Below are 22,097 nucleotides of genomic sequence, written 5' to 3' on the forward strand. Positions count from 1 at the left end.
CTATCTATTTATTTCCATCACATTAATTTGTTAATCGTTTTTCAATGAATTTAATCCTTATCAGAGTCGTCAGTTTGCGCGCGTTAAAGCTTTTCTCAATTGCATTTAACTTTGCCTTAAATATGAAAGTACTGAGTGTGAAATTAGTTATTTTGATCGAAAAAGCTTACGAATCGGATATATTAAAATAAGCTTTAAAACTTCAAATTTTACATAAGATGGGACTAAAGCGTTTCACTTTTGAGCATAAATATGTAATTAAAAATTCTTCTGCATTACATCATTTTTGCTTATAATTTTATCATGAATGATTGATCCGACATTTGATATACTCTTTCAACTATTTAAATCTCACATAAAGTCTTTCTAGCATATTTATCCAAATCATTTCATATTAATTAGTTGATTGATTGAATTGCTGATCATATCGATAATGAATAATTTATTATGTCGCTGTCTCATATGTTCTGATAGCATATTCGCAAATAATATTTACAATAAAATGAAATTAAATTAGTCTAACATATGAGGAAATAATTTAATAATTTGTTAAAATCTCTTTACGGTAGCTGACATTTGCGGGATTTCAAAACTTCTGAGCAAATCATAATTTGATTTGTAAAAAAACTTTGAAATGCTCAATTTTCTCTCTTTCATTTGTTTCTCTGCCCAACTTGCTGTATTTTGTTAGTGCTTTATAATGTTGTTACAGCTAAAATTTGATTAAGCTCATTTGCTTACTGAAATAATTCCTCCAAAATTAAGCTCCAATGAATGAAAAAAGATTTATGAGTGTAAACATTATTGTATATTTTGCCCGTACGAAATAATTCTTTTAAAACTAATGTTCAAAGCACTATGAATTTAACTGCACAGAAATGCTACTATTTAGATTTTTAAACGTATAAAAACTTTGGCAATTTTTTTTTTTTTTGAAGAAAATTTAAAAAAAGAAATGGAGATAATTAAAATGGGCATAATAAGTGGTCAAATATAACATTTAAATTTATTTACAGTCTTTTTTGATCTTAATGAATTGCATTCGAATTGATTAATTTAGCTCTTTTCTCCTCATAAGACTATTTTATAAATTGTTCCGACTTCGAATTACTCTCTATCCTTGCAACTTAACGCATACTTAATCATTCACTTAGTTTAATTGAAATATTTGAAACAGCGAAACTTGTTAAGAGTTTCTTTTTGTGTGATTAAATTTTTTGCAATATATATTTCTACTTTTTTCCTTTATTGCATGATACATTAAATTTTTGATTCAAAAATTCCTTACAAAATATTTTTAATATAATGGATTTCTAGCTAAGGTAGCATAGCAAAAGTATTTTGTATCAATGAATGTCAAATAATCAATTATTTATAGCTTTATTGAATGATAACTGTCAATAAATAACGATTTCAGAATAAATTTCTTTAACTGAAAAATTTCACAAAAAAAAAAAATTAACATTAACTTCAAAAATCATTTATTATATATTGCTTATTTTAATAGTTCTCATTTAAATAGCGCCATTTTACGTCATCTACTAATTTATTTAATTTCAATGAGTTTTTTTTTTTTTTTTTTTATTCAATAGCATTTTACTGAATGAATATAGTCAACAATATTTACAGCATTTCACTTTCCACAAATGAAAACTAAAATATAGCTTTTTCTCACAAAATATATTTAACTGAACATGTTAAAGTGGTAAGCTATTACCCAGAGGGGAACTTACCCTTTAGAGAAAAAAAGTTTGAATTTACGGAGTTCATTTATCACGTATACATGTATCTTATTTGTTGTTTACTTATGTTCATATTTGTACTTATATTTGAATTCATTTACTTGCTTATATTTTTTATGCATATGAAAGAATTTCTCTTTACCACTTAATTCAAACGGCAATTTGAAATTACTGGGATTTTTTCTATTAAATTTTTTTTATCGATTAATTAAAGTTGTTCTACAGGAAACATAATTAGTGCTTATTTTTTTTTAAATCAAATGCATCATTACACCTTTGAAATAGCCATATTATCCTTATTCTGGCGTGCAATGCATCATATGTTCTGCATGCATTCAGTATTGCAATTCAGTAATAATTTAACATAGTTTTCAGTCAATATAACGTAGTAATATTACTGGAATATTTACACGTAAAGTTACGTAACATTATGCATAATAAATGTCGCTACTTTGTTGTTATTGCAATAATAGCACTAACAATAACAATAATATTAATAATAACAATAGTGATAACTACTGTAATTTTGAATATTGTTTAGGCAGCAGTTATTGTTATTGAAATCGTAATAGTGCAATTTCAATAGTATTAAGAATAGTAATTAGTTTTTGTTGTTGGTACTTCTCTCTAACATACTATTACTCTCGATGATATGAAATGTTTTTAAAATGTGATTTCATCGTTCAGTCTACTCACTGAGATATTATAACTACTTTTTTTTTTTTTCATCTTCTTTATCCATTTCTAAATGTCATCCGTTCCTCCAAATAAAACTAATTTTAAGTTGACAACTAACTAAAGTATATTTCCCTTTATTGTCTATAAGTCCTCACTTATAGAAACAATTACAAATCTTTTTCTTCATTTGTCTCAGTTCTGTAATAATAAATTTGTTTTGACAGGAAAATAAATGAAGAAATTAATGCTGTTCTTTTGCCTAAGGCACTCTTTTCTTTACTTATTATCATATTATTATATTCACAAGACGGAATTGACGAATGATATATGAAGGAGCGGAAGGCGGAATATTTCTAACATGTAATGTAAATTTTATAACTAAGCATTATTTGTTGTTTTCCTCGTCGTTTATAAAAGTTTTTGGATCGGTCTCATTACGCATTCATAATTTTAAGCTAATACTCTCTACAGCTGTAGGAATCAACAAATTAACAAGTAGATCGAACACTATGTTAATTAATAAAGTATATTTCTTGCTAAATTATACGTGAAACAAGTGCTTTTGATGTTGTCAACTATCATATTATATTAGATGTGCATAAGCACATATTAATTTTGAATTTACATCCTATCTTCTAACAATTATTATTTTCAGTATTAGTTGCAAAATTTCTCATCTACGTAGTTTCCATATAAACTTTACTGTTCTTTTATAATATTTCTTTAAATTATTTTTTATCATTATTCAAATTATATTTATAAGATATGGTAGAATTATTTTGTTATTTTCAACTGATAACAAACGCTTCAATTCCATTGTTTTTTTTTTTTTTTTTTTTTCTATTTCCCGTTATCAATTTCACTTCCCAAATTAGAGTGATGAGTTAATCCTTCTCCTTGTAAAATTTCTCAGTCAGTCCTCACTTATTAATTTTAACATATTTATCAGTCTTATAAAAGAAAAGCTAAGATTTTAAATTGTTAAATTATCATTTAAAAAGTAACTGCTTGCTTGCTGCTATAATTCATTTAGAGCTTACTTAAACTAATTGTAAAACCAATTCATAGCTAATTTGCACCGATATTTGAATATTTTGTATTTGAATTCAATTGCAATCATATCAATATATTTGCATTTCATTTATTTTTCACCTCATTTTGTTATTCTCAAAGCAATTGCTACTTTGTTATAATTTCTACTTATCGATTTTTCAATAAAGCACTTATATTGTGTTAAGATTGCCAAATATTATCATCAAATTATGCAACAGTTCATAATCACCTCAAATCAATTCATTTAACAGATGAAATCACGAACTCATCAAATATTTTGATTATTCATTGTCGCAAATTTTTGAGGACTTAAGACATGTCAAAATATTAGTAGGCATTCGCTATAGCTTTTTCCTACTAGACATTACAAGCTTTCTAATTCACTCTCAGAGAGCAAAATTTTGTCGATAAGATTTGCTTTGTTTTTCTCTTAGCAAATTTTTTCTTTCCTTCTCACACTTTTTTCATGCCATTTTTTTTTTTTTTTTTTTTTTAGGTTAAACTTTTTTGTAGTCCTTACTTAACTAATCGAAAATCATATTTTCTTCTTTGAGATAAATTATGTGCTTTTGCTTATCAGCTGACTGTTTTTATCTATTATTCAAAAAAGTTCATTAAAGCGCTTATCAAAAATACATCTCCGCCAAATTCATTACAAACTACTAAATTGATCTTGTGTCATTGTTTTTGTTAAAAAAAACTTAGCTTTTAAAAAATTTGTACGATCACTAATCGTCAAATAATTACTCGCCTGTATGACCTATCTTAGATCTATTTTTGTTCCTAGCCATTATTTTATTATTTTTAAATTTAGTGATGATGAAATTATAACTTTCATCCAATTTTGTTAAATTAATTGAAGAGTAACTGTTTGTAATCATATTAATTTGTAGTGATTTATTTGCGAGACATTGAACAACAATTTTAATGAATTTACTTCAATTCTTCCTTCTAATCTGTTCATTGATTTCATGTCTTAATCACTTGAAATAAGTCATTTTTTGAATTAAATTAATAAAATTAAGTGAAAATTGCTCCATCTTGTAATTACTATAAAATAATTGTTTAGGAATGACTCTTTTTTTTTAAAAAAAAAGAGTAAAAAAAAAGAGTGGGAAAATGATATCATTACATCTTATGAAATAATGTTTTCTTTTTTTCCTTATGGATTACATCTTATGACATAATTTAAAAAAAAAAAAAAAAAAAAATTAGACGATTTTCTGATGATTAATTGAATCAAATTGATTTTGTCAAATTCAGCAAAGTGGAAGAAAAGCATTTATTTCTTGAATTAACACTACATTCTACGAATACAAAATATACATCAGTTACTTTTCATTTCTCGTAAAAGTTTCCTGAGACTTTCTATAAATGAGGACAAAAAAGATTAAATATCCTTTATAATACTACTGCATCAATTAGAATTTAATAATTCAGTAGCAAAGATGGAACTGAAATTTAATCTTTTGAACTTGAAAAAAATGTTTAATAATTAAAAATACATTATTAATTAGTTTATAAATCATATAGATTATGCATCTATCGCATCGTGTCTTTTAGACAAACCTAATATTGTCATAATAATTCTTCTATGGCTAATATAGGGACCTGTCTATCCATTTTCAGGCTCCTTGGGGACAACCAATTCAAGATGCTGCATATTCTCTCAAACTTCAATTTCTTTCCAATTTTATAAAACTATTTTAAAAAAGCTGATGTTTTCGATATTTCCTGTCAGTGAGTTAATTAATTATCTCTGTCTCCATTTGAATAATTAATTTCTGCTGCAATTGCAAGTTGTTGACAATGATGAGAGAAGAATGAAGATGCTATATCATGAAAAATGTGATAAGGATGCCACTATCAATGCTTAATTTATTCCCGAAAGGAATCGATAATTTGTGGTATTTCCTAAATTATTATTTTATTATTATTAGTAGCAACCAGAAGATTTGAAATTGGAATTATAAATTATTCCTGAGAATATATTGAAACTCCTTACAGATTATATTGCTATTAAATATTTCTGTTTGAAAAAGTGGTCAGCAACACGCATAACTCCATAAAATTTCAACAAAATTTCTTCCTTCAAATATCCCCGAATTAACAGCAACCATTGTGATAATGATAATAAAGATGATGATGATGATGATAACGCATCATGTACTATTATTGCTATTATTATTAGCGCTAAATAAGATGGAAAGTTGAAAGGACTAGTAGTGGCGATGTTAAATTTTGAAACAGATGTATTCGCGAAGTGAGTTTGAAACCTCTTCAACATTCAAAGGATTACAACAGCATTATCATAAAGGTATTGCATATGAAAATCAATTTACAACACTTGAATTATTTTTTTTTGTTCTCCTCATTGAGTGATATTTCTAAATTTTCGTCCTTTAAACTTTTCCGCACTTTTTTTTTTTTTCTCTAACTTAGTTTTCAGTCTTTTTATTACCAAAGTTTCCTTTCACTTATTCTAAATCTGCTTACATACCTTTTGAAAATTAGTTGTATTCATTCTTTCTCAAAATGTTCAAAAGCATTCGTGTAGTACAACGAAAGAAATGTCATTTGAGGTAAAATAAATACGGTATAATTTTCGCCAAGTAAATACGCTTAATTGCTCATTCTTAATAAGAAACTAAGATTTTTAGTAGAAAACCAAAAAAAAAAAAAAAAAGGTAAAATACTTTTAAGTATTTTGGAATAACGTAGGTTTTTCTCATCTCTCTCTCTCTCTCTCTCTCTCTCTCTCTTTCTCTTTTTTTTTCTTCTTTTTTTGTATTGTAATATTAATAACTTTTTCAAAAACACTGTTTTCACTGAATGCATTATATTAGTGTTAAAAAGAATTAAATAAAAGAATATATAAATGAAGAGTTATATGATATTTGATGCTTTTAATTCTAATTATTTCACAAATATCTATTAGAGAGAGATTTTATGGAATAATTCTTTTATAACTTATATAATAATTCTAAAAATATTACAATAAATATTTCTATTGCAAAAAAGAAAAAAAAAATCACTTATTTCTTCGAAAAGATATCTCAGATATTTAAAATTATATTACAACATTTCAATAGTATGAAATTAAAAATTAGTTAAATGAGGAAATTGCATAATTGTATGATAATATAATATTTTCTAATATGATTGAATTCTTCGTTTCATTCCCATACTTCTTGTATTTTATTATTAGTAGGAGCATTAATAATATAGAATTTAATCCAATTTATATACTAAAGTATCCCATTGGAATTTATTTCATCGAACGAATTAAAATTTATTCATTAGTCCTACGAGCTCCTTCTGCAATTATTACTATCAATGCATTCATCATTAGCTTAAAGTGCTGCATATGCTAATACTCCATGTTATACTTTAAAAGATGACTGATATAAGTAAGTATTGCTAATCAATTTTTTTGTTTTTTTTTGATGCAAAGCAATTGATTAACAAGTGCGGTTCTAAAATTACAACTTCAAAGAAATGATGGCTTATTTGTTTATTTCTATAGTTATTCGATCATTCGATCGTCACATATAATTTCTTTAAAAGAAAAGTGAAAACGATACATCCATTCATTCATCTATCATTCATATTTATTTATTACTTAATTACTTGTTTCCTGAATAATAATACTAATTTTAATATTTATTTGGTCATACATTTTATTAATACTTTTCAACAAAATTAGCACTGCCTAAAATACATAATCTTTCCAATCATAATAACTTCCCTTGCGACACATACGCTCTATAACAAGTGATAACGATGATAGTGATAATAATTCATTCCTATAGTAAAATTAGTTCTTTCAATAATTTACTATGATTTCTACCAATTATAAATTCTTTTTTTCTTACTAAGACTAAAAAGTGTAATAAATATTCTTATTACTTGTTAAATTAATGTAAATAATCATACAGTTGACTTTGTTATATGTAATATAGCTGTTAAGTAGACATAGACTCAACTTTTTACTTAATACTTCAAAACATAATTAAATCAAATTTTGAATTTCTGTGAGCTACTGAAAGTTTGTTAACAACTATGATTTAATGTTGCAGCTCATTTTTTTATTAAATCCCATTTCTTTTTCTTAATGATTACTGTAATATTTTTTGTTCATTTTTTTTAGTAATAATGGCATTTGATGATATATATATATATATATATATATATATATATATATATATATATATATATATATATATACGGTATTTTATTTTATTTTAAATTTTAATTTTAACTTTATCTTAAATTTTAGTATATAATATAAGTATTGATATATTAGGAATTATATTTACTCTTATCAGAAGGCAAATAATTAGAAAGGATGATCACGGATAAATATAAAGCTAAAATTTAAAATTTATAAAGCAGCATGTGTTGCAAATAAACAGTTAGAGCAAATTTTAAATAATTTTGACTTCAAATTTTAGTTAAATTTCAGTTTTAAATTATCATTCATTATTACAAAATATATGACAACATTTGATCTTCCCTAAATCAAGATGAAATAAGTAAGCATCTGATTAGGCAGATTTTGTCATTTGAAGACATCTTAAAATCGATATTTTGTGTGACATAATTTAGTATTCATACGATTCCATTTATTTTAATAATTCATCATTTAAAATAAAAGGTGTTACTAAGTGATCATATAAACATAACTGAGAATATATAATAGAGAAGTAAAAAAAAAAAAAGAGCTTATTTTTTAGAGTATCAGTTTAAGCTATTCAGATCACTCAAAAGTAGATAATTAAAATAAACTTTATAAATTCAAAGATTTAATATTTTAAATTATCATTTAGGACGTGAGCGAAGCTCCAGGACAGCTTATCATCCTGCAGCGGTATTAGAGGTAGGTGCAATGATGCTACAGAATATGTTCAGCGCCTTATCTTTCTTGCACTATCGCAAAGATGACGATTTCGTTGACCGCTTGTCTTACTTTTATACTCCATCTTTCCTGATTATGATGGCTATTCTAGTCAGTTTCAAGCAAGTAAGACTCTCCTCATATCAAATGAAAAATGCTCACTTTTCTGAGATATTTTCAACAAATATCTCAGAGTTATTCAATGAAAGAAAATCGATAATTATTTAATTAATAAAGATAACATTGAAGTAATCGCAATAGTATGAATGAATGATCTATAGTGAATTAATTCACTTATCATATCGGTATCACTTTCATGGAAGAGAAAAACTGTTCATAAGTAAATCAAATAATGTTTGTTCAAATTTTCTTTGATTAATTGATTCATAACTATATAATTACAAGAAATCGCAAAGTTGAAATTGTTGAAATATCATTTATGACATTTTGTTTTTGCTTTTTTTCTTGACACTTTTATAAATTCTGAAGTGAAGTATAAAAGATGTTGAAGTTTGGTGGTCGACCGCTAGAATGCTGGGTGCCTGCACAATTCACAAGCTCATGGGAAGCTTATACAGAAATGTATTGCTGGGCTCAAAATACCTATTGGGTGCCTATCGAACAGGTAAAGTATTCATTCACATCTAGAAATTATTAAATGAAAAATTGTTGTCACTAAATGTTACATTGCAAAATGTTGCACAGGTGCTAATTAATTTTGGAACTGAGAGAACGAAAAATAAAATTCTAAAGCATTCATTCATTCATTGTTTATAGCATTGAATGTATTCCATTGAAAAGGAAAAAAGAAAACTATTCAAAAATGATAAAAACATTTGTTAAGAATTAACTTAAAATTCAAACTATTTCTCTTCCAGGATATCCCAATGGATATAGCAGAGCGGGAATATCGTCAGATCTCTTATTATCAATGGGTGCCATTTTTCCTTCTTATTCAAGCTTTTCTCTATTATATTCCATGTCTCGTTTGGCGTCTAATGAGCGACAAGTCTGGTAATTTCATCAATCTCTTGATTCTTCTCGTGCAGTTACGATTTTAAAAATACTTGCAATATGCTTTTAGCTTCCTGGCAATTTAACAAAAGCAATTGTAAGAATGAATTTTGAAATCTAAATTGATTGAAAAATTTTTGAAATGTTAAACTTGAATTATTTAACCATCAACATTTTCATTATAAATTGATCAAATCAGAAAATAGATATTGAACAATATCTAAGAGATGGTTCATCATTGAGGAGTTTCAAATTTTATTGAGAAGTTTCAAATATTCTTAATCGAACTTGGAATTGAAAACTAGAAATTAAATAAAAATTGATTTCACACAAGAAGGCAAACTCAAAAGTATATGATTAGGATTATTCGTGTAAGCTTTCAATAAATTTAAATTTATCTGAAATATCAAATAATGTAGGCATCCGGTTGAATGATATTGTTCAATTAGCAACAGAAAAAGAAAACATTGAACCAGACTACAGGACACGAATCATTGAGTCACTTGCGCGTCATATCGAATCTGCTCTCAGGTATTGTCTTTATTCCATTCACTTACCTAAGCAAATTGATCGTCCTGGTAAGGAACACTAAAACATGTGTTGTTCTTGTATATTTCGGCTCTTGAATTATTCCAATTCTGATTAAACTATTATTTCCAATTTCAATGGTTTTCCATTATACAATGTAAATAGTCCAATACTGCTTTTTCTTTATTTCTATTTTAATTAAACTGTATTAAATTACAGTTTTTACTACCATCTGAGAATCAACCTACTTCAGGTACCAACATGCAGCCACCTCAAGAGCTCAATATACATTACATAGAGTGTTAAAATGCTTAAATATGCGTTATTATGAAAGTTATGTGACAGGCCTGTATTTGGTAAGGTATTGTTAAATTTTTCTTTCTTCACTTTTGTTCTCCTTAATATGTCATCGTATTGTTTTATTAGTTATTTAGAAGATTATAGCTTCTTCTGATGTCTCTGAGAAGAGACTTATAACATTGCTAGGCACTTATTTCATGATATTTAAGGCTGTGCCAATTCAACTTTAGTTTTAAGGCTGTCACTTACATCTATTCCATGTTGCTCTTTTGCAGGCTACAAAAGTGATGTATGTAAGCAATATATTAACCAATTTGATATTAGTAAATAAATTTTTGGAGACCGACGAATATTCCATTTATGGTCTCGGTGTATTGCGTGACCTCTTATTTGGCAGATCTTGGATGGAATCTGGTAATTTTCCACGAGTTACTTTGGTCAGTTCTTTTATCTACTCATTGTTTTCATTTTAAAAAAAACCAGAAAGATTACTTTGCATATCTATGATCTTTCATCTAATTGAAATGACCAGAAAAGTTGTGTAATTGATATAAATGTTTAGACTCTTCTCCATCTTTCCTTCTCTTCCTAATGTTTCTGCAAAATTTGGAAAAGTTCATTCTGTTTTTATATCTAATATTGTTTGTTCCCCTAATAATGCGACAATTAAAATTGTTAGTTTCTATATAAATTAGCTAATAGACAAAAAATGAGATAAATTAAGTAATATCATTTAGACTAATCATCAGTTCACATAAACGTTCATCACATTGATTCTATTTAAATATTTCTTCTTTGTTAAAAATGTTTTTGGAAAAGTTAATTTAGAAATTTAATTTCAGTGCGACTTTGAAGTACGTGTTCTTGGAAATAATCAGCGGCACTCTGTACAGGCATGTAATTTTCATTTTTTATACTCTTAGGGAATTATTTGGGAATTTCATTAGAGTTAGTGGTGTTTTCATTTATATCCCATGTTTTTACTTATAGATTCTTAAGCAGATTGAATAGCTAAGTTGATTAGTGTCATGTTAGATGGATAGTTGGATGAAATAAATTTATATGCAATACTGATTTTAATAGAATTCTTTAGAGTTAGTGATGAAATGACAGAATAGGTTATATTGTGAAATTAAAAGTGGAAAAAAATAACAGAAAAAAAAATATAAGAAAACGATAGAATAAAAAAAGTTGTAAGGAATAGTGTCAAATTGTGTCATATTTTCTTCACTTTTTTTTTTTGTAGTACCAGAATTGTGTGATTCAATTTTTATGGAAATAAATAAAATTAGTTAGATTGAAATGATGAATGTAAATACGAGGACAAATTTATGATGAAATGGAAGAGGATGAAATATTTGTAGTGTGTTCTTGTTATAAATATATTCAACGAGAAAATATTCATTTTAATTTGGTTATGGTTTTCCATGTTATTTGTTGCTGCCACATTGGATGCTGCTTATTGGTTCAGCATTTCCTTATTTCATAAGTAAATTTTCCTTCTTTACTTTTAAAATGAAATAAATGCAAAAATTAATTTGGAAAATTAGAACAAGAAATGAGTAAATTTTATATTAAAAAAAAAAAGTTTTTTTACATTGAAAAAACCATTAAAATCTAGTCTAACTTAATTTAAACTTTCTTCTAGTGTTCAAACTTAATTATTTTTTCTTTTTAAAAGGAAAAATTTAGGATTAGTCTTTAATTGAAGTTTAGTTTAATGCTTCAAACTTCGACCAGGTTTAAATTTATGCTTAGATTATTCTTATATATGACTATGTTATGATGAAAAATAAATTCAAATTACGCTCATTTATTAATCCCTATGCTATATTTTACTATCAATAAGGTAACTTTCTGTCATATTTATCTGATAAGAAGGAAAAAGGAAAAACTAAAAAAAGAATTCTTTGCATAGTATTTGCATAAATTATTTATCACTTATACTTTTTGCTTAGTCTATGATTTCCATTTGTGATTCTTGCACTGTGCAAGAAAAAAGCTAAAATCTGTTTAATATACTTAATGCTTTTTAGAAGATATATCGCTTTGTAGGGACCGTGTTCGTTTTGTTTTACGTCATCTGGAATTAACAACTGATCCTGATCGACCTGAATTATTTCGAAAGGAAAAGCGGAACCAAGTGGAACATTTCTTAAAGGCGTACCTCAAAGTAACTTTATTTGATTTTTTTTTTTTTTTATTGCACCTTTTTCTTCCTTGAACTTTTTTCTAGTTTTTATTCTTGAGAATTCTACTCTCGATATATCCTATAATATAATTAAGTACAGGTGGATGGTGTATTAGTGTTACGAATGATAGCACTCCATGCTGGTGTAATGTTTTGTACTGAAATTACGGATGCACTCTGGAAACGTTATTTATCGCAGCATCCGGAAAATCTGATCGATGAAGATTCTTCACTTATCAACTTTGCTCGGTATGTTTTGTTTAATTTGAATAATCTTTTAAAACAATTCAATTCTTAATACAATATTCTATGTGTGCAAATTTTCTCCAATCTCTACTCTATACTTGAAATCAAGCAATCTGAATCACTTAATCAGTAAACTAGTTAATCGATCAGTGCAATTCATTTACTAGTATCTTGAATTCCTCACAAAACTGATATTGATATGTACGCTTATCAGTCACACTTCTATCAAGAGTTACGTTACTCTGACTTACTGCTGATCTGATCATCTGATAATTAATTTGCTTCCTTTTCTACCATTAGTATGTCTCCTAATAGGAGAGATATTATTTGTCGTCCTGTTTTCACATTAGTAATTCTCATTTTGTTTGAAATAGTTAGAGAAGGAAAGTATTATGAGGAGAAAGAAAAATATTTGTCATTTGTTAATGAATGAGTATTCTCATTTCCACTCTAACAAATTATTTCCCTTATAACTAATGAAGTTACTTATCATTAGGTTTTCTCAGTTATAGATTCATTTAATGTGTTTAATTTCACTTACAGATGTACTATAAATTGTTCTTATCATCTAGCGAACTCATTTGAACTGAACAAACTGTCAAAGATTCAAAGTGATATTGGCTTATTCGTAATGTCTTATTCATATTGTATTGTTTTGTTGTATTTTGAGTAGATAATATAAAATATCAATGGCACGCTTTTAGTATTTTAGAACTCAGTCGATACGACGGAAACAGCAAAATGATGGTAATGGTGGTGATAAACAGAAAAGATATCAACATTTATTTGCTCATCAGCGATTCTCTAAGTTATTCTCACATCGAACACAAGCATCGCTTCGGTTAGATAATCTTGTTTTTTCTTTTGAGTGCTTGCTTTAATCAAATATACGTATCTATAAGTATCATTAAATTTACGATTGAATAATAGAATGGTAGAAATGAAGTATCATTTGAAATCCTATTCAAGTTCAAAAACTAAATCGGGGCTTTTTTTTTTTTTTTTTTCATCGATCTTCAATCTTCATCTCATATTTTTTCACCTGTTACATAAAAATTACTTTATGTAATTATTGATGAAGCAATTCATTAGACTTCTTATGCTAGGCTATTCTCTATCATATCCTAGCTGTTTATTCTACTGCACTTTCACTGATTCTGAGCCAAGGGCCTGCATACATCCTAATGTATACACACTAATGATCGAAAGTAAATGAGTAACTTATTTAGTACCATACAAATACAATATGCGCTTGGAAAGTAATTAGATTAAAAGTAAAATGTTTACTGCAGTCTTAATCGTGGTCAATACATTAATCGATCGCTTGACATGGATCGTCAAAAGCCGCAGATACAAATTCGACATCCAAAACAAACACCAATGAGGATACAGATGTTACCGGGATCACAAATCACAAATGATAAGGACTTGGACGAAGATGAAAGCTAGCAGTGCAATGAATCACCAGCACCTCCTATCTTATGAATAATTAAGTAGTAACAAATGATAAAGTGCCAGCTTCTTCTATTGTATGCACATAAAATGAGTCGTGTGCTGCAAGGTCACAGGTCAGTTCGAAGAATCATTGCATATACATTCTAGATCTTGAAGAACAGCTTCCAACAGTTATAGTGATGATGACAGCAATGATGCTTGTACTTCTAGAACTTTACAAAAAAAAAAAAACTGGTACAGAGCTTGTGACTTCATATATTACCTGCCAGAACGATATTTCCTTGCGTTTCGGATGAAAAAGTCAAATGCAGTTGATGCAGAATTTCTTGCATCAAATATCAAGAATAGCAGGCAATCACCAACAGTAAGTTGATAAAATTGTTAAACCAGAAGCTGCATCCTAACAACAGTCTACAGGAATTTGAAAGTGGAATAGTGTTACGAATTTCAAGTGAAATTTTTATTTCAAAATATTCAGACGAAAATCAAACAGAATAGATCACTACAGAAATTACTAAAGGACGAATTAATAACAAAATCGTGCCATTCAGAGCAGAGGTAAGCTCACAGTCTGATAGACGGCTCGAATAAATAAATCTCCCCAATATATATCTCTCTATTACTTATTATTTTATTAGTTTCTCGGTCCATAACACTTTAGGCATACATTGCTGCCTGTGTATATATCAAATAAATGTCTAGGCTAAATGACAATAAAACTTAAAAAAGTACAAGACAATACAATTAAAAAACCGAAAAGATTGAGTCGACGTAACTACCTATTAATGAATAATTGACCTTTTGCGCATTTTAAATTGTAAAAATAATGACGCATTGTGCACCGATATCATATGACAGAAAAGTCTTCAGGACTCCTAATTCTATATCAATAAAATTTTGAAAAAGATTGATTGGATGAATGGTTGTAAATTATATTTGAATCAATAATGACGTGTGTGTAGGAGGCATAAGTAATGAAAAGGTAGAGATATGCGGAAAAGTTTTAATGGAGATTCTTGGTGATGGAAGGAGATGTAATTTGATACAATCTTCTATGGGAAACTAATCGTTTAAAATCACATGAAAATATGACTTAGAATTATGAAAAGAAAACTTTCGAAAACAACAAAATACACCACTCCCTTCCATCATGAATAATAATGCAAAGTTTAGTAAGCAAGAAGCAAATTTTAGAGATAATTCACTAATGACTTTTCAGAAGTTGGAAAAGACACTGGTGCTAGGAGTTTGGCAATTCCAGACAAATTAAATTGTCTGGATTTCCCATAATAGTGCACAATCGATTTAAGTCACAATAATGAAGTAAACTATATTAGCACAGGCTCCAATCACCAATTTTATAATTACTTATGTCAGTTCATGTTGCCGCTACGCTTGGTGCTTTCCACCGATATTTCGCACCTGTTGCACTAAGAAGTGCAACAGCACTAGCCTTAGGATGCCAGAAATAACAGGCACGATTCGTACAACGATCGCCAAAACGACAAAGCTGAAAAACACTACTCTTTGTATTACGTAAAGAATATAAATTTTAGGGAGCCTATTAAAACGATAAAACGTAGACTTCGAGCTATACTTACTGACATGAATTACTTGTTTTAAAAATAACTGTAATCTTAAAATAATAAAATGAATAACCTTAGGATGTTTGAAGCTACAGCTGGCATTCGCGCATTTCCCACCATATTTACATGGAATGTTCAAAGCGTACGAAGCAGCAGACGTAACTGAGCTTAGCGATGCCTGTGCTCCCACCTCAGCTGATGGAGCTGCTGTTGCTGCTGTCCTGAAATTTCAGATTTTATGATTTTGTGATGTATGAATTAAAAGATATTTTTTAAAAAATAATGAAAACCGATGAGCTAAGATGTACATAAATCTTATGCATAAAAAAGTTCGCATAAGCGCTTCATACTCATGCATGAGACGCTCAATCAATCTTTATTTAAAAACGGAAGCTTCAAAGCACTCAGAGTTTATTAGGAAGATAATATCTGCAATTAAAAAACATACGTTGACTTCAAAATGTGTGCATAAACACAGTTGGGATTCAAACACATACGACCGAATTTGCATTGCGGATGGATGTAAATACATCGGTCACCAAACGAACAGTTCGGAAAATTGCTGTGAAAGGAAGCTAATTTGATAAACATCCGAACTAATTTAACAAATACTATTGCGTGTAATTCGTTTTTTTTTTTTTTTTTTTTTAACTTTTAAAGTTTAGAGTGATTGCTTTCCAAAATTTTCTAGTGTTACATTATGTACATTAATGCATGCTGCATAAAATGAACCTTAGCATTTCGAGATTAAATGACCTTAGCATTCTGATTGCACCTATCAGTGCCACTAATGGAACTATTACCAGTGAAAAAATCGACTTGCTAAATCGATTACAAACGTTTAAAACAATAGGTAACACAGTTAAGTATGCTGAAATCAAATAAGTAAAACAGCTAAAATAGTTGTAACACAATAAGCCTTCAAATAATTACCTGCAAGGCTTACTCGGGTGAATATATACACAATTTTGAAGAGAACAATTCGGCCAAAATTTACAACGTTCCATTAGCTTTTCACCTCCTGTTGATGAAACTACTGATGAATTTGATATCTAAACGAGCAACCAATTAGTAGACTCACCTGTTTACTTCAACACAATATATCTTCAGATCGTGGCAGAACTACAAAACAGAAATGTCACACATCATCTTACATAACATCATATATTTGGGTCATCTTTAAATTCTCAAAATTGTGCAGGAAAAATTTAGTTGTTTGAATAGGAAAAGACCTGAAACTTTTTTCGATTAGAAATAATAAATGTGTAGCCAAATAAGATACCTGTCTACTAGCAGCAAATACATTTTGTCGTGGTGTACTGTAGAAAAGTTGAGGTGGAGGGGTCTGTGGACGAAATAGCGGACTCGACAGGATGGGAGTTGGGGGTACCTTAAATATGGTAATATTAAAAAGCTTTTAAGATTCGAGACCGGAAATCACTGTATGATAGAAGTTTTAAATAATGATAAGCCGTCACCTATGTGACATCCATTCCTAAGTTAAGGTAGGTAAAGACATTTCCAAGGAGTCTCAAATATTTCAAGTCTCGCCAACTTTCCATTCAAATATCTTAACTTTACAAAGTGTAAAAAGAGATTTTATAGAATACCAACAATATTTGATCATCAACTTCTAACCTCATCAAAACCTTGACCAACAGTCTGAGCACTGGCAAGAACAGCATCAATTTGCGCTTCTGAAAAAAGATAAATATATTATGTGCTTGTTTAAGTTTTGTAAAAATATTCCCAAAATTCTTTTATGAATACATTTAACCTATACGAGTTTCAAAATTAGCTATGTTTGTTCAAACGAGTGGTCAATCGTCTTCGTAAGCTCAAATAAAAAATGCATACATCATCCAACAATGAATGCAAAACAAAGAGCTACACAAACAAATTATCTTTCATCAAATTGCAATTTATGTTTTGATAGCAATACAAATGTTTTCATAAATATCAAAAGAATTAGCAGTTTAATAATTTTGGGCGACATAATATTCAGCGAAGATGCAGTTATTTAATTTATATCATACGTTAATTCCGATCCAGTTATATGAATTTACTAAGGATAAAAAACAGACCGTCATCACCATCGTCATCACCGTCATCACTGGTATCATCTTCTGGCAGCTGTATTTGCAAATCCCAAGCGGGTAAAGGTTTCGAATTATTGGAAACCTGAAAAAAACTTTATTACACACATGTTCGATGCTTAGTATCACTCAGCATCTTATTTTATATAAAATTTTTAATAAAATTTGGAGCTTTAAGAACGACAAAGAAAATCTTCAAATACGCGGAAAAATGCAAAAAAAAGTTATCCAGTCTGTGTGTAATTTACGCTGCTCTCATTTCTCTTAACAACTTCAATTCTTTTACCTCATTAGAATGTGCTACCACGCATGTTTCATTTTCCGTACTGTTGGCAGTTGATTTCTCATGAGACGCTTCTCTTTTTACCTGTCTTGGTTGTGACAAATTCAGATGTGCCAAAACTGTAATACAATAACGAGCCAATAAGTTGTTTGCATATTTAGCTGAATTAAGGAACCAGACAACCGAAAGAAGGTGTGAAAAGATCTTAAAACTTACTTGGATTAGTTTCATTCTTACGCCTTTTTGCCTTCTTTTTGCTAACAATTTCAACATTTCCTTCACCAATTTTTGTAAGTCGTTTAGCCAAACCGCTGATTGAATCGCCTTTTAAAGTTATGTAAAACTTTGGTTCTTCTATAGAGCTTGGTCTGAACAGCGTTTATGCTTATTATCAAAAAAGACTCTGACACTAACAAAGACTTTGACATTAATAACAAAAACTCTGACCACACAAATACTTAGCAGCTGCAGACTAACACCAAAAATTGACTGATAATATCTCCAACACGAACATATATCAAGAGCTGGAATATTCTAAGAAATAAAATAAAACTATCAAACACACCCATATGTTCGCATGCGTTTTCTTTCTACTTCTGGTTCACTTAAATTGGATTCATCAACTGTCTGCACGATTGAACGACTGTTACCATTTCCACTATTTGATTCATCCGGCATAACAACCAAAGCATCACCAATATCATCATAAACATCGATTTCAATACCCTAACATATGTATATAAATATACGATAGGAAATTTAGCAATCACCATGCAGTTATTGTTAAGATTCGGAAGCAGTGAAAATCCAGCAAAGGATATAAATAAAGGAAACATTACCACAGTAAAATGATGAGTTATTCGAAAAAGCAATAAATAAATTTACTACCAACCTCTTCCTCATCCATAACATTCACATCGTTCTGTTTGTGTTTTCCATGATCAGCTATTTCTTTCTCCTTTTTCACTGTTAATCCACTACCATAACCAGCAATTTGGCTTGCTGCTCTTGTTGTTTCGCCTGCTTCCTTAATCGCTTTCAAGAATAGCGACTTCACGCCACGAGATTGTTTACTGCAACGAATTTCACTTACCATGAAGAAAGAACAACAGATTTTGTGGTTTGAAAAATGACACTGATATGAGGAAGATTTTCTCCTAACCATTTTCAAATTTTAAACGAAAACTGGAGGCACTTAACAAAGGCTTATCCTAACAGCAAATGAGTTAAAACAATGCAATATGAGTATTTTGAAAATTAGGAGTTGACACAAAAGCACATGCTTATAATCAAAACGTTTCAAACAGTTGTAAGGTTGACTTACGTCGTTACTTCTTTTTCAGGAAGTTTTCGCTTCACAACCACTTGAGAAGACACCGATTTTACAGTTGGCTCTGGTGGTAATTTAACGACGGCAGATGACTGTACCTGTAACCGTTGAAAACTTTAATTCCTAACCAAATGTACGAAACAATCCCTCTGGTAATATATAACATTTGCTGCAAGATATTCCCACAAAAATATATTTGATGGATAAGCAAATATTCGACTATTCGCTAATATACTTCATAAGAATACTCGACCATACAACACATATAAATGACAAGCACTGCATAATGGTAATGCCTGCCACTGCATGATAGCCATATTTATCTCATTTATGTTTATCTATGTTTATCGATTATATCTGCGATTAAAACATATTCAACCTTTTTGCTTCTCAAAATGCGTGCCGACTCTTCCGCAGCAATCCGTTCCTCTTCGTCAATATCTTCCTCTAATATTGGTGAACGGGAATGCGCCTTTCGCTTTCGTTGTAGTAAAGCATCTTGTCCCGAATCACCTGATATTTTGCTGAAAACATATCCTTGAATTTATTAGACACAAATAAATAAGTACAGCAATAGCAACTGAGTAAACATATCGACAAGAAGTGAAATTTTGATGGATAGAATTTCAACCTAACTTCTTTTCAGAAAATACGAAAAAAAGATTTGATAAAATGTATTTCTAAGTAGATTTCAGTATCGTTCGAAATCTTTTCAAAGACATACTCGACATGGTGCAATTTCCCATATTAAGTGAAAACACTATTACACATGAATTACACAACAGAACTAATAAGCAGCGAATAAGGGAAAATAAAAAGAGGTGGAACCTTGCGTAAATATCCTTTCTGGCTCGTTTCTCCTCTTCATCATTTCTTCTTTTAGAATATTTTGCATCTTCTCTTGCCTCCCTTTCTACCCTACCATCTGATCTCATTTGCACAAATTTTCGGTCATTTCTTGCACTATCATCCCGTCTCATTCCAAAACGTGCAGCCGCTGCAATATTTTCAACAGTGCTTATTTTGAGGAAACGATATCTAGTTTATGAAAGCAAAAAGCAGTTAAAAATTATTGAGATAGAAAGGTTATGAAAATAATACCTCGACGTTCTGGACTTTCCGGTTTTTTCCGACGGTGTGTCTTTTCTAGAGACAAAACAGGCGACTTTGCTTTACGTGATGGCTGAAATTTGCAGAAAATGAATGGTAAAGAAGCAGTCAATTTGATGCAATTCTCTATGAATCGATTTATTCAACTATGATCCAATGAAATAATGCAACATGTAATCAAAAAGAATATTTCAATTCTCGTTGTCATCAGATTTAAAATTAGAAATGCAAGTTGCAAATGATGGTTTTCATAAAGGAAAATTTCAGAAAAGAAAATAAAAAGACTGAGGAGATAGGATTACAAAATACAAAATAGATCACGAAATACATAAATAACATGCAAAAATATCAAAATATAAAGGTTATACCTTCGACTTTACTACCTTTGCAACGCCAGTGCGCTTTTCGTTTTCTTTTCTTTCAGATTCTTTCATTCCACGCTGCTTTTCTTTTTCTTTTTTTTCATGTTCCTTTAATGTATTTCTCGAACTGGAACTTTCTTGTTTCTTCTTTCTGTCCACTGCTTTTTCTTTTTCTCGTTTATTGGAATTTTCCAGCTCTCTTCGATGACCGCTGCTTTCGTTATCTTTCCGTTTGCTATCACTTGATTCTTGGACAGCATTCAGAACAGTGGCAGATTGTAAACGTTCAAAAATGTCAAAAAGCCTGAAAATACAATTGTTTTGACGAAAACTAGAAATTTATATTTAATAAGAATTATGACTGAATGCTATTCTATTCTGTACATTCTTCTATTAATAAAAGTGATATGCATTTCATAATATAAACATATCAAACACATATTAAGGAGCATCAACGGCTAGAAGAACATAAACGACACAAAACCAACCATTCTACAAATCTTTCCGAATTTTTGCCCAGAAAAAGTAACAAATCTTCCTTCATTTGTGTTTTCTCCTTTTTATTTGCAATCATCACCATTATATAGTCCGGTAATTCTTCATCTACATATACACCTAGCTCTTCTAGTTTAGCTTTTATGGCAGCCTGAAAAATATTTAATTTTTACAACACAGTAGTTGTCCCATATTTTGGTATTAACTTTATTAAATAAAAAAAAAAACCTTCGGTTCCCAAAACAATTGAACATTACACAACAGTTCGTACTATAAACAATAACATTTTTTATGAAACCTAAGTCAGCATACAAACAAATCTTAAGTGAAATAGTTAAGCATAAATCTTCTCAAGTAAAGCAGATTTTATTCAGTGGAATATTCTGAAGAAAATAAAATGTTTAGTCATAATCTGAGAAGAAAACCTACTCGAATTTTCTTCGAAACTTCTGCACTACCACCAGTCATTTATTATAATTATTCCTGAAAACAACAACCATATTAAAAATAATTTTAAGTCAGCAAACATTTTAAATCTAAAATAATTAAAGGCATGTTTTCTAATAGCAATTAAATATAGTGTACGCAACTGATTTTTGCACCTTAATTTCTACAATTACGAAACTACATAAATCTTTTATTTTACTTGCGGTTTAGGTATAAACCAAATGTCAAACGGATGAGCATATACTTTTAGCGCGACGAAACAAAAATGAACGCCAATAGCTCAG

General features: G+C 29.1%; 2 protein-coding genes across 2 annotated transcripts; one reads left to right on the forward strand and one right to left on the reverse strand.

The window, feature by feature from the left end:
* Positions 1-5,723: 5,723 nt before the first annotated feature.
* On the forward strand, positions 5,724-14,098 carry Bma-che-7 (Innexin family protein; the record flags this gene model as incomplete). The annotated part of the gene is made up of 13 exons (XM_043082533.1): positions 5,724-5,790; positions 8,303-8,496; positions 8,882-8,995; positions 9,249-9,384; positions 9,804-9,915; positions 10,166-10,268; positions 10,488-10,649; positions 11,055-11,099; positions 11,577-11,701; positions 12,268-12,385; positions 12,504-12,652; positions 13,362-13,490; positions 13,942-14,098. 13 exons carry the CDS (start codon positions 5,724-5,726, stop codon positions 14,096-14,098), a joined length of 1,611 nt encoding a protein of 536 aa, XP_042938467.1.
* Positions 14,099-15,482: 1,384 nt separating this feature from the next.
* Bma-sut-2 (conserved hypothetical protein,hypothetical protein) lies at positions 15,483-21,834 on the reverse strand (the record flags this gene model as incomplete). Its single annotated transcript, XM_001895276.2, has 18 exons — positions 15,483-15,614; positions 15,764-15,911; positions 16,139-16,252; positions 16,624-16,742; positions 16,973-17,080; positions 17,329-17,387; positions 17,775-17,871; positions 18,073-18,188; positions 18,286-18,437; positions 18,635-18,795; positions 18,962-19,142; positions 19,394-19,497; positions 19,779-19,923; positions 20,228-20,396; positions 20,501-20,582; positions 20,878-21,175; positions 21,360-21,517; positions 21,796-21,834. 18 exons carry the CDS (start codon positions 21,832-21,834, stop codon positions 15,483-15,485), a joined length of 2,382 nt encoding a protein of 793 aa, XP_001895311.1.
* Positions 21,835-22,097: the final 263 nt, after the last annotated feature.

Source organism: Brugia malayi, assembly GCF_000002995.4.
Source record: "Brugia malayi strain FR3 genome assembly, contig: Bm_v4_Chr4_scaffold_001, whole genome shotgun sequence".
In the NCBI taxonomy this organism is placed as follows: domain Eukaryota; kingdom Metazoa; phylum Nematoda; class Chromadorea; order Rhabditida; family Onchocercidae; genus Brugia; species Brugia malayi.